The 13,425-nt window shown below is 38.0% G+C and overlaps 1 protein-coding gene across 1 annotated transcript in view; it reads right to left on the bottom strand.

Annotated features, from left to right (window-relative positions):
* Positions 1 to 11,552, bottom strand: part of LOC108399090 (RNA exonuclease 1 homolog) — a 45,084-nt gene extending 33,532 nt beyond the window's left edge. Inside the window, exons 1-5 of the mRNA XM_073219818.1 lie at positions 10,304 to 11,552; positions 9,787 to 9,876; positions 2,518 to 2,725; positions 1,968 to 2,086; positions 387 to 539 (exon numbers count right to left, since the gene is read on the bottom strand). Of these exons, the coding sequence (XP_073075919.1) occupies positions 387 to 539; positions 1,968 to 2,086; positions 2,518 to 2,725; positions 9,787 to 9,876; positions 10,304 to 11,335 (1,602 nt within the window). The 5' untranslated portion in view covers positions 11,336 to 11,552. The remainder of the gene's footprint in view (positions 1 to 386; positions 540 to 1,967; positions 2,087 to 2,517; positions 2,726 to 9,786; positions 9,877 to 10,303) is intronic.
* Positions 11,553 to 13,425: the final 1,873 nt, after the last annotated feature.

Raw genomic sequence — 13,425 nt, 5'->3', positions numbered from 1 at the left:
GTTTTGAGTAGAAATTGCAAAAACAGGTGCTTCCAAGAGACCAGCCATGGCCCGTAAGTAACAGGGAGTGGGGAGGAACTGTAGATCGCTAGACATTATGTACTCCATATAAAGATGGGGGGAGACACTATTCAGATTAATATACTACTGATCTTGATATGAAAATCATGGGACTAAGACAGTTTTTGTCACTAGAAATAACCAGGGTCCTTTTTACAAATTAAGACCAGAAAAATCTTCCAAGAACTGGTCCCAATCCTGGATTCAAAAAACAATGGGCAGAAAATGAATAAAGTTGAATGCTTATTGTGCCGAGTTTTTTTAAATTCAAAATAATAGTTTCAAAATATGTGTGTGTGCAATAAATTACATTATTCAGTACTGACCTTGTTAAGAGCCTCACCCTCTGATTTATAAATTATTAAATACTTCTCAACAAAGAGGTTGGTATAGTGGTGTCTTACTTCATCCGGTACTTGGGAGGAGGGTTCTGATGTTACTGAAGCCTTCTTCCGATGAGACGCCTGAGATTTTGGCACCTTGTTAAATACAGATTTTTTGAGTACAGAAAAGAAGAACATGCATTTAACATTCCTACTATGTGTATGAAAGAAATAATACTATCTTAGGTAAGTTCTAAATCAAAATTAAACTTAAAAATAATTTCAAGGGAGTTACCATGGTGGAGGAGGAAGGGCATAAAGGGGCACAAAAATTCTCATAAGTTGGTCACAAGGACAGTAGTGCGGCACGGAGAATATAGCCAATGATTCTGTAACATCTTCCTATGTTGACAGATGGTAACTGCACTAGTGGGAGTGAGGATTTAATAATGTGGGCAACTGGTGAATCACTGTGTTGTATACTTGAAATGGACAGAAGATTGTAAATCAACAATACTTCAATTTAAAAAATCGCAATTTCAAGATTTAACTTCACTGAATTTAAATACAAGATATAAAATTATCTACACTCCCAGAAGGGAGAAGTGAGGCCACTGAGTCAGCACTGCCACCTGCATGTACACCATTACAGCTGATTTGATTAGTCATTCAGTCACTGTTTCCACATCCAGAACCTTAGAGCTGGGATTTGGTCCTCTCATCAGTATATGGGAAGTTTGTAGTTTACCATTCTTAAAACAAATATATGTCTCTTTCAGTTACCATTTCACTAAGAAAAATGCTCAATTAAAATTTATGAAGGATCTGTGCATATTCAATATTAAAATGATCCCAGGCATAAACAGGTTTAGCTTTCCTTTTGAAGACTTATAAAAACAATGAGAATCCTAGAATGAGTTAATCCACCTCACTTTTTGTTATACTTCTCAAAAATGTTCTCTTGTAGTACAAAAAAATTTTATGAAAGGAAAAAAAGCCTTATAACTGACAGGTAGTTTTTTGATAAAGAATATGTAGAACAGAGAGAAAAAAACTCATTGCCACAAGTAGGAGAAAAATTTGTAAAGAGGTAAGGTTGTACTATCATCACTGATGGTTTGGTTCACTGAAGGTCTGCCTCTTTGTCTCTCTCTCTCACACACACATATACACCTCTTGCTGGATGGAGTTTGAAAGGTATATTCCAATGTGAAATTTTCCTTTGAGAAAAGTTGAAGCTTCATGTAATTGTACATTAATGATACCAAAATAAAAAATAAAATAGATAAAAAGAAAGTTGAGGCTTAGCCACAGGTGTTTTAGGTCTAAAAAAGTGCCTAATATTTCCAAGGAGGAGATAAACAAAATAGCTGAAAATGACATACAGACACAAATCCCATCATAAAATAACTGTATCTATAAATAGTAACCAAAAAACATTGAGATTTCTCCCTAATGGGTTTGGCATTTATCCCAACTAGTGATCTACAGAAAGAATATAACCACTCTCCCAGGGGCTCACACAGAGACAGAATATAATGGTTATAGCAAATGAAATCCTGGCCTTCAGACAGTTTATAATACCTTTACAGGAAAAGCAGCAACACTCCTCACTGGAATGTGTGAAATGCTTGGCTTTGCAGTTGGGATTTCCTTTGAAAGAAGAACATCCAGATGAAGGTTACTTGATGTGAGTGGATTTTCTAAGAAGTTTCATTGGACAAGAGAAAAAATGGTAAATTTTAATGACATTAGCCTCAGATGATTAGAGTTTATTTTAATCATCAATTCAAATTCCACAAGACTTCCTTTACAGGTTCAAAATATTTTTTATCTTGAAGAAAAAGTGCAAACACACATACACACAAATCCCAATAATCCACCCCAGTATAATCTAGAAGGACAAATTAAGACAATTTATAAAGTAATTTGCTCCATGTGAAAATGCTTGCAAAATATAACTACCTCTTTCTTAGTATTTAGGGATAAACAATATAACTGCTTTAAATACATGCTAATCCTGTTATTTCATATAAAGCTCCATTTGATACAAATGTAACTGGTCAGACTTTACAGGAAATATTTTGTAAAATAAGGTAAGACCCCATTTCTTAAACAAGTCATTTTCTCATACCTCCTGAGGCTTTCCTTTGGGTCTGTGGGGCTTGACATGCAAATGTATTTTTCCTCTGTCCTAAAGTGGCAGCAATGAAAGCCTGCCCACTTCTAATGGCAGCTGTTATCTGCATGGCCTGCTGCTGGGCCTGGAGGATTCCTGGGTGACTCATTAGTGGTGGGCCTGAGACCCTGATTGGATCAGTGATCTCTCTCCTGGCTGGAACCTACAGGGCATCAACACAGAACACAGGAAAATGGATTTAAGAATAATATTGATAATTTCATTTCCTTTTGTACAGAGGCTTTCAGAATATTGACATTAATAATATCCCATGTGATCCAATAAACACATCATTGAACTATTCCCAGAAATAAATCAAAATAATTGAACTATGTAAGCAGACAAGAAAATTTTCTTGAAGAGAAAAAATTAAGTCTCATATGAAGATGACACTTTATATGCAGACAAAAATAACAGTAAGACATATCCTTCCAAAGTTACCAGACTTTTAAGTTAAAGAATTTTTTAGGTAACTGGATAAAAGCCTCAGGTGATACATAAAGGGAGAAATAGGCTAGCATCAGACTTTTCCAGAGCAACATTCCTGACAAGGAGAGAAGGGAACATATGAAAGAATGTTCAGCTGGACTAGTAACACAAATGTACTATGAAACAAGGAAATAAAATTTCACCGAGATTTACAGGTTTTTAAAGAATTATAGTGCCCATTTTTGGTAAGGGCTGGTGGGAAGGGAAACCTGAAACATTCTGTGGGACTGTAAATTGTTACAACTCTTCTTGAAGTCAACATGGCAATATACTTGTAAAATCGTGAATTTATCTTCTTTTGTCTAGTTACTTCCACTTAGGAGGATTTAAGGAAAAAACCACTGATGAAACCAACAGTTACTTAAATATAAGAATTTGGAGGGAAGTTACATAGCACAGTAAGATGAAAACTAGAAACACGACAGCATTTGCGACTAAAGGGAAATAATGTCAGCCTCCCAACATTTTTCTTCATAAGGGGAAAGAAACTAGTGTAGTAAATACCTATCTGTTTGACCTGGGATAGACATTCAGTATCTCCATGTCACAGATAAAGAAAATGAAGCTCAGAGAAATTAAATAACTTACCCAAAGACATCCAGCTATTTTTTGAGAACCAGAATTGAGGTTCTTATAGGTGACTTGGAAGCATAAACTCTTTTTTGTGTGCCATGAAGAAGTTTCTGCTGTCAGCATGCACCAAGAACAAACAGCACACAGACTAGACCAGAGAAATTACGTGTGTGCTAAGTACTATATTTTAAACACACAAGTGTTAAAGCAATACTATTCACTGCAATGCTTCTTTACCTTCTTTACATGACATAAAAGAACTTCATCATTTATCAAATAAATTACAAGAAGTTCAAATTACTTTGAAAAACTGTAGTCAGGTCTCCTATTCATGGCAGTTATGTTCTCCAGAGTCCCAAAAACAATGAATCAGTGAAACTGAATCATTGCTCCCAGGGCAAATACAAAGTTAGGTTCAGGTGAGTCTCTGGTAGTAACCTTTTAGTCAACCAATCAGTAGCAAAGCCTTATTTTATGTGTGTTTCTGTTTAAAGACACTTTATTAGATATGGCTGATTCATAACACTGAACTTGTGGTTAACAGCATTGTAATTCATGCCTGAAGAAAGCTTATCAAACACACATATTGTCTCTATATGGAACATCACAGCCTTCTTGCTCTTAGGAATACTAGACAGCATTATATTTAGGGGCCTTTTAAACAGTGAAATCACCAAAAAAAAAAACCCCACAAAAATGCCAAAATCATGGCACCAGACAGACCAAGAAAAGGTATCTGTCAACAGTATGAGAGCTGAAATAAGAGGGCAGTGCTGCCTTGTTCAACCTTAGCTGAGAATGAGCACATCAGGCAATTCAAATTTTTTGTGACTATACACGTCTATAAAGGATCACAAAAGCACAAGTTTTGATTTTAGAGTTACAAATTAATTTTAGTGAATAGGTGAATTTGCAAATACAGAACCTGCAAATAATTAGGATAGACCATATAATTTGGTTAAAAGATTATGCAATAAAAAATATACCTGCTTTTACTGAAAATGTTACATAATGGGGAAAAAATTAAGGATGCAGAAAATGCTTACAAGTAGGAAACAATTTACTGACTGCCCACTTGTACCCCCTGGTGGATAACAAAACAATAAGTACTAGAATATATTTAAAGAACCAAATGAAAAGGTACACACTTTAAAAAGTAATGTGCCACAGGGTGTTTGTGGAAAAAGATGGCAGTGTGACAAGTGAGGCAGAAACCTCCTCCCCAAATCACATACAATATGAAAATACAGCAAATACAACTAATCCTGAATGAGTGATCCAAAGACTACAGAGCAGACTGATAACATCTGGGGAAAAGAGAAGACGTCACAGAAAAGAGTAACATAGCAAAGCTGCAATGCAGGGGCACCCAAGCCCTCCCCCAACCCCAGCTCACAGGAGGGAGGAAGAGAAATAGAGCAGGGAGGAGTAGAAGCCTAGGATTGCTAAACACCAAGCCCTGGAGATCTGCTCAGAGCATGAACCCACATTACATGGTGCTCCGGAGATTAGAGAGGTTGAAAGCAAAGACAGGTGGAATACTCGGAGAGACTGAGATTCCAGCTGCTTGAGGAGCACAGGTACCCACAACTGGCTGCTCTGGGACAAAGACTTCCCAACAGCAAGTGGGATGCTACAGGGGCAAATATTACACAGAGCTGGCTGCTCAGGAGAAAGGGCAGTGGACAAAATCATCCCAGCACACTTAGTTCAGCAGGTTGGGAACTTTCAGGAGTTTCAGATGCTCCATTTGCCTGGCTGGCAACACAGCCCCAAAGCCCCCTACTGCAATATGTGGCCTGCTGCTCCCTCCTTGTGACAGGCACTGGTCCTGATCATCTGCTGCCCTTGCCACCATGCCAGGCCAGCAGAAGGGTGGCCCAGCCTATGGCACCTATGGGGGTGCAATGTAGAGGCTCCTCCCTGCACACTAAGTGCACTGGACCTGGCACCAGAGGCAGGCACTGCAGTCGGGAAGCAAAACAGAGCTCTTTCTTTCCCATAGGCACTGGAGCAGCATGCCTGTGACTCCCACCATTGCTCCAGATGCTGCAAATAGAGAACGCTCTACTAGTAGAGATTCTAGTACTAGAGGTCGCCACCTACACAAAGTTATTATTCCATAGGAATCACAAGAAAAATGAAATGGTAAAAATTTTGTACAAACAAAAATTCAGATGCCAGAAAGAGGGCTAAGTGAAACTGAAATCACCAATCTTCTTGAAAGATACCAAATGAAAATCATAAACATGTTCACGGAGATACAGAAAACTGGTCAAGATCTCAGGGAGACTTCAAAAAGAGACAGAAATTTTTAAAAATATAGTATCTGAAACAAAACATACAACAGAGGGGGATGTAAAGTAGATTAGATGAGGAAGAGGAGATGGTAAATAAAATAGAAATAAATATTGATCAATATAATTCTTATATTAGAGAACAGGAAACTAGAGAAGCTGAGGAACAGAGAGAAAAAAGGATCTCTAGGAATGAAAGAATAATAAGAGAACTGTGTGACCAATTAAAAGGGACAGTATTCACATTATAGCGGTACCAGAAGAAGACGAGAGAGAAAAAGGGATAGAAAGTCTCTTAGAGGAAATAACTGCTGAAAACTTCTCCAATCTGGGGAAAGAAATAGTCTCTCAGGTCAGGAAGTGCAAAGATCTCCTAACACAAAGGACCCTACGAAGACACATCCAGTCATATAGTAATTAAAACGGCAAAGATCAAGGACAAGGACAGAATATTAAAAGCATCCAGAGAGAGAAATAAGATGATATATAAAGGAAAGATGATCAGGCTTTCATTAGACTTCTGAGCAGGAACCTTACAGGCCAGAAGGGAGTGGCATGATATATTTAATGCAGTGTAACAGAAGGGCCTTGAACCAAGAATACTCTATCCAGCAAAATTATCATTTAAATTTGAAGGAGGGATTAAACATTTTCAGAGAAGCAAAAGCTGAGAGAATTTACCTCCCACAAACAACCTCTACAGTGTATTTTAAAGGGACTGTTATAGATGGAAGTATTCCTAAGGCTGAATAGCTGTCACCAGGGGAAATAAAACCACAGTAAAGGAAGTAGACCAACTAATAATTAAGTAAATGCAAAATTATATTAACTACCCACAAAGTCAGTCAAGGATATACAAAGAGTATAGAATATGACACCTACTACATTAAGAATAGAGGAGGAAGAAGAAGGTGAAAAAAAAGAACCTCTAGATTGTGTTTGAAATAAAGTAATAGGTGAGTTATGTTAGACTGATAGATACTAAAGAAGCTGCCCTTAAACCTTTGGTAACCACAAACATAAAGCCTAAGTACATATCAATTGATAATCACCATAAATGTAAATGGATTGAATGAACCAATCAAAAGACATAGAGTTACAGAACGGATAAGAAACACAAGATCCATCTCCATGCTGCCTAAAAGAGACTCACTTCAAAGCCAAACACATACACAGACTGAAAGCAAAGGGATGGAAAAAAGATGTTTCCTGCAAGTAATAGGGAGAAAAAAAGCAGGAGTTGCAGTACTTGTATTAGACAAAGTAGACTTCAAAACAAAGAAAGTAACAAGAGACAAAGAAGGACATTACATAACGATAAAAGGGTCAGTCCAACAAGAGGAAATAACCATTATAAATATCTATGCACCCAATAAAGGAGCACCAAATATGTGAAATAAATACTAATAGAATTAAAGGGGGAAATAGAATACAATGCATTCATTCTAGGAGACTTCAACACACCACTCACTCCAAAGGACAGGTCAACCAACAGAAAATAAGTAAGGAGACACAGGCACTGAATGCATTAGAACATATGGACCAACAGACATCTACAGAATAGTCCACCCCAAAGGAGCAGGATATACATTCTTCTCAAGTGCATATGGAACATTTTCTAGAATAGATCACATACTATGCCACAAAAAGCACCTCAGTAAATTCAGTGGGATTGAAATTGTGCCAACCAGCTTCTCAGACCCCAAAGGTATGAAACTGGAAATAAATTATGCAAAGAAAACAAAAAGCCCACAAACATATAAGGGCTTAACAAAATGACCCTAAATAACCAATGGATCAATGACCAAATAAACACAGAGGTCAAGCAATATATGGAGACCAATGAAAACAAGTCAATACCCCAAAACCGTGGGACACAGCAAAGGCAGTTTAAGAGAAAAGTATATTGCAATACAGGCTTACCTCCAGAAAGAAGAACAACCACAAATGAACAGTTTAAACTCACAAGTAATGAAACTAGAAAAAGAAGAATAAATGAAGCCCAAGTCAGTAAAAGGAGGGACATAATAAAGATCAGAGCAGGGATAAATAAAATTGAGAATAAAACAATAGAAAGAATTAATGCAACAAGGAGGTGGTTCTTTGAGAAAATAAACAAAATAGATAAACCCCTAGCCAGACTTAACAAGACAAAGAAGAGTACACACACATAAGCAGAATCAGAAATGAGAAAGGAAAAAATCACTATGGACACCACAGAAATACAAAGAATTATTAGAGAATATGATGAAAAATTATATGCTAACAAATCAGATAACCTAAAAGAAACAGACAACTTTCTAGAATACTACTGGCTTCCAAGATTGACCCAGGAAGAAAAAGAAAATCTGAACAGACTAATCCTGCACCGGATTGTTTCACCACTGAATTTTATCAGACATTTAGAGAAGACCTAATACCTATCCTCCTTAAAGTTTTCTAAAAAGTAAAAGAGGAGGGAATACTTCCAAACTCATTCTATGAAGCCAGCATCACTCTAATACCAAAACAAGACAAAGACACCACAAAAAAAAAGAAAATTACAGACCAATATTTCTGATGAACATAGACGTAAACATCCTCAACAAAATATTAGCAACCTGAATTCAAGAACACATCAAATAGATCATCCATCATGATCAGATAGGATTTATTCCAGGGATGCAAGAATGGTACAATATTTGAAAATCCATCAACATCATCCACCACATCAAAAAGGACAAAAATCACATGACCAACTTCGTAGGTGGTGAAAAAGCATTTGACAAAATTCAATATTCATTCACAACAACTCTCAACAAAATGGGTATAGAGGGCAAGTACCACAACATAATAAAGGCCATATATGACAAATCCACAGCCAAAAAAGCAAATAACCCGATTAAAAAATGAGGATATGGACAGACACTTCTCCAAAGAAGAAATTCAGATGGCCAACAGGCACATGAAAAATGCTCCACATCACTAATTATCAGGGAAATGCAAATTAAAACGACAATGGGATATCACCTCACACCAGTTAGTATGCCCAATATCCAAAAGACAAGAAACAACAAATACTGGCGAGGATGCAGAGAAAAGGGAACGCTCCTACCTTGTTGGTGGGAATGTAAATTAGTTCAACCATTGTGGTTAGCAGTACGGAGCTTCCTCAAAAAAGTAAAAATAGAAATACTATTGACCCAGGAATTCCATTCCTAGGAATTTAACTGAAGAAAACTGGATCCCTGATTCAAAAAGAAACATGCACCCCTATGTTTATCTCTGCACTATTTACAATAACCAAGATATGGAAGCATCCTAAGTGTCCATCAGTAGATGAATGGATAAAGAAGATGTGATACATATACACAACAGAATATTATTCAGCCATAAAAAGAACTGCATTTGCAACAACATGGATGGAGCTAGAGGGTATTATACTCAGTGAAATAAGCCAGGTGGAGAAAGACAAGTACCAAATAATTTCACTCATCTGTGGAGTATAAGAACAAAGCAAAACTGAAGGAACAAAATAGCAGCAGACTAACAGACTCCAAGAAAGGAGTAGCGGTTACCAAAGGGAGGGGTTGGGGAGGTTGGGCAGGGAGGGAGGAAGAAGGCATTAAGGGGTATTATAATTAGCACACACAATATAGGTAAGTCATAGGTAAGCATTATAGCATGGAGAAGACAAGTAATGACTCTATAGCATTTTACTACGCTGATGGACAGTGACTACAATGGGGTGTGTGTGGGGACTTGATAATATGGGCGAATGTTGAAACCACAATGTTGCTCATGTGTAACCTTCATAAGATTGTATATCAATGATACTCTAATAAAAAAAAGTAATGTGCAACAAAAGAGGAACTAAATAACTCACATTAAATTTGGCAGAATGTGCAATTCTCTTTTTTGGTCCAGAAGTATTCTGAGAATACAGCATATCTAATTCCATTTGCTTTCTTGAAGTCTAGTGGGAAAAATATAAGAATTATCCGATTTCAGCATAGTGAAGGTGAATTTAACATGTTTCCTGAAGAGGCACAGGAATCCATGCTACAGAATACTGGGCAACTTACTAAGAAGTAATTCACAAGAAGTAATTTCATTTGGATAATTTCAGATGCATAGATTCCAACAGAAGATTCCTCCAAGTTAGGAAATTAATTACAAATGCCTAAATGGAAGACCATGGCCTCTTACTTAAGTCTGTAAGACACTATGGCTGGTGAATTATGGTTTTTGCCTTGACATTCCAATATATTATTGATCATGAGCATCAGTGTGTGTTATATGCACATAATATGCTATATTCTATAGAGTTAAGAATATAGAGAATATGTATTAAAGAAAAAAACCTTAAATTGAGGAAAAGATTTAAAAAAATCATGACCCACCTGCTTGGCAGTCTCTCCCTTATGAGCTTCAGTTTCTGTGAACTCATCTAAAATTTGAAGACATTCCTTCATAGTGTCATTAGAATCACAGGGAGTGCCATCTTCAGGACACTCCTTATCAAAATCAAATTTAGCCAATCTGCTGTCTTCGCAAGTACTGAACTCGTGACTACTGTCTTGTACTCTCAACACTTTGTATTTTGCATCCTTATCTGAATAAGAGATTTGGGATGGTCTTGAATACAGACTTTCAGTTTCTTCTTTTTCAGTATCATATAATGGTTTTACATGTATTTCACTCTCTGGATAACTTTCATGATGAGTTTCCTTCTGTATTTCTTTGTCACTGAGCAGTACACAAGATGTATTTTCTTCTGAAATACAGACACAGTTTTTCTCATTCATTTTTCCCATCTCAGAAATGTGTTTTTTAATGCTATATAAGTTATTTTTATTATCTAGTGAGGTTTTCATAAACAATTTTGGTTGTTCTAATTTGTTATTTTCTTCATCTATTTGTGTAGTTAGTTGGGTTTTATCTATTTTTTTCTCTTCTGGGCCACTAATTTGAAGATTGCTCCTCTCTGGAGACACGCTGTGTATTCTTTCATTCATATTCTGGTATTTGAAGCCCCTACATGGTTTAGATTTCTTAGATGTAGGCATGATTGGAGGTACATCTATTACAAGGTCATCTTCATCAGAGTCTTGAAGATTTATTTGAATTTTAATTGGTGAAACATAAGGCCTTTGGTTCTCAGAGTTGTGGCAATTTTCGCTGGCAGATTTTTTCAAGCAGCAGAAGTTCTGTGTCTCAGTTTCATCCTGCCTTACTTTGGTTGCTCCAAGCAGCCCTGTGGGATAACTGAGCGAGGGATCATGTTCAAAACTAGCTGCTGGACATCTGTGCTCCATTACATACTTTCTAGGCTGACTCTCTTTGTTCTGTGATGGCTCATTCCTCTTTCCCTTTGGGAGCAGGCTATTTTCAGGAAAATCTTGTCTCACATTTGCATCATTCAAGGATGCCATAGGGATTTTGGGGTAGTTCTTCAGGTGCTAATGTAGACTTGGAAAGCCCCTTCTGCTTTTCTTCAACCTTGGTCTCGACTTATTCAATTTCTTTGTTGATTCTTTCCAATTCTTCCTAGTTGCACCTAGTATTGTCAATAAAAGGTGAGTTTTATCTTTAAAAACCTCTTCTTAAGGTGAAATGGACACTCCAAAATATTCCAGACAAGTAGTTTAATGGTAAAAGGACATGAACTCTTTCAGACCTGGCCTTAAACATCAGAGTTTGTTTACTGATCAGTTCTTGGAAGGAGAATGAGAAGTCAATGACTCACTGTTTAAATCTTTTAAATGTTTAGCTCATTCTCATGACCAACTAAAGTACACTTGTGCCATTTTACTAGAATGACTATAAATTAGTGGGACATGCCAGGTTTATACATCATTATTAAACCATGACAAATGTGACACAATTCGTATATACAGTATCTTATTAACTAATCAGCAACAGACAATTTTGGTAACAGTTCAAATAGCTGAATGCCACTTGCAAAGAACTGTACATAGTCTCATCCACCAACACATCTCCTCTGTCATAAGAAAAAGTTATTTAAAGCACTAGTCTTTCCTTAATTTAGCTGGTCTCAACATTCTCACTAATGTCCTTGAGTTCTTACTGAATGCCTCAAACACAAAACATTCCCTCCTCCCTACCAACAACCATAAAAAATATTTTTAAAAATCAGCAAAATGTTAACTCCAAAGCAGCTGAATCCACACTCCAGAGGAAAACCAGGATAGCAAGAAGAGATAAGGCTTATATAATGGCTGTTTACAACACCTAGCAGTTCCTTCCTTTTTCCTAAGGATATCACAAGCTCTTCCCTGTTTCCAAGATATACTGTTCTACATCAATTATGAGATAATTGCCACATCTCTCCCTTCCCCAAACAAGAGGTATCAGATCTAGTTCAAATCATGCTTTCTAAAACTCTGAATTTATTTTAGATAACCTATGTTTTGATAATACACAAATGCTTCCTCTTTATACAGTGAGATTTCTCCTGGCTCAATAGCCTTTCCATTTACCATTCATTTTTCTATTAAGAAACTATTTTATTGAAATCCAAGAAACAACGTGTGTAACAAGGTTGTATCATATTTTGATGGACGAGGAGAAGGCAAAGAGCAGGCAGAAGAATGAGAGTTTTCCTAGGATCCAAACATAAACACCTGGCTCTAGTTTCTTTTAAAATAAACTTGGAAAGAGGAGTAAACTCTGGATAACCAAACATGACTGCGTAACTGCATTTGGGCATAAGCTGGGTTTTATTTAGTTGCCATGATTCAGGAAGGGCTGTTTAAGCCATGCTTTGAAGGCTACTGAAAATAAAAATGATTATACTTCCCCTCCATGTCTCAAGATTTAAAAAATCTGTTTCTTCTTCCATCAGAAGCTAGATTTGAAGGGCGAATTCTGAAGGCACACTTACAGTTCGCTCAGGCTAGAAGTGACTGGAAGAGCTCCTTTTGATTTGCAAATACTCCTCACCCCAACCAGGGTCCCACCCTACCACCTCCCACCAGAGCACAGAAAACCCCTGTAATAATTCCTCGCCGGGTACGGGAGGCAGGGAGAGAGGATAAGCCCCACAAGAACACGCATCTTACAGGACACACCTGCGACGGCCTCGAGGTTCCAACGCCCCGGAGCGCGCGGCTGTCCTCACGCGGCGACGGCGCACGCCCCCGCACGCCCCGCCCCCGCACGCCCCGCCCACCCCACCGAGGCGTCGGCCCCGGCCCCGGCCCCGCCCCCTCCCGAGCGCTCCCGACCACCCACGTGGTTCTTGGGACGGCCAGGCCCAGTCGGACCTTGTGCCCAGCGTTACGGGCGTGCCCCTCCCCAGGCTCCCGGAACTGTGTGGCCGCCTGAGAGGCCGAAGAGAGCGCCCCAAACGGGACCCCCGTAGCAAATCTCAGAGAGTACATTTCGCAGGAGCGACGAAGACAGAGTGAAGGCTCCTGATCCTGGGTATGGGTGCTGGGGAGATTCACTCTTGGAGACTGGAACAATTTCGCTCCTCGTTCTAAACCAAGTGCTTGTTTTT

This window comes from Manis javanica, chromosome 2, assembly GCF_040802235.1.
Source record: "Manis javanica isolate MJ-LG chromosome 2, MJ_LKY, whole genome shotgun sequence".
In the NCBI taxonomy this organism is placed as follows: Eukaryota; Metazoa; Chordata; class Mammalia; order Pholidota; family Manidae; genus Manis; species Manis javanica.
Note: the sequence above shows the minus strand (reverse complement) of the source record. Positions and strands in the feature narration are given on the sequence as shown.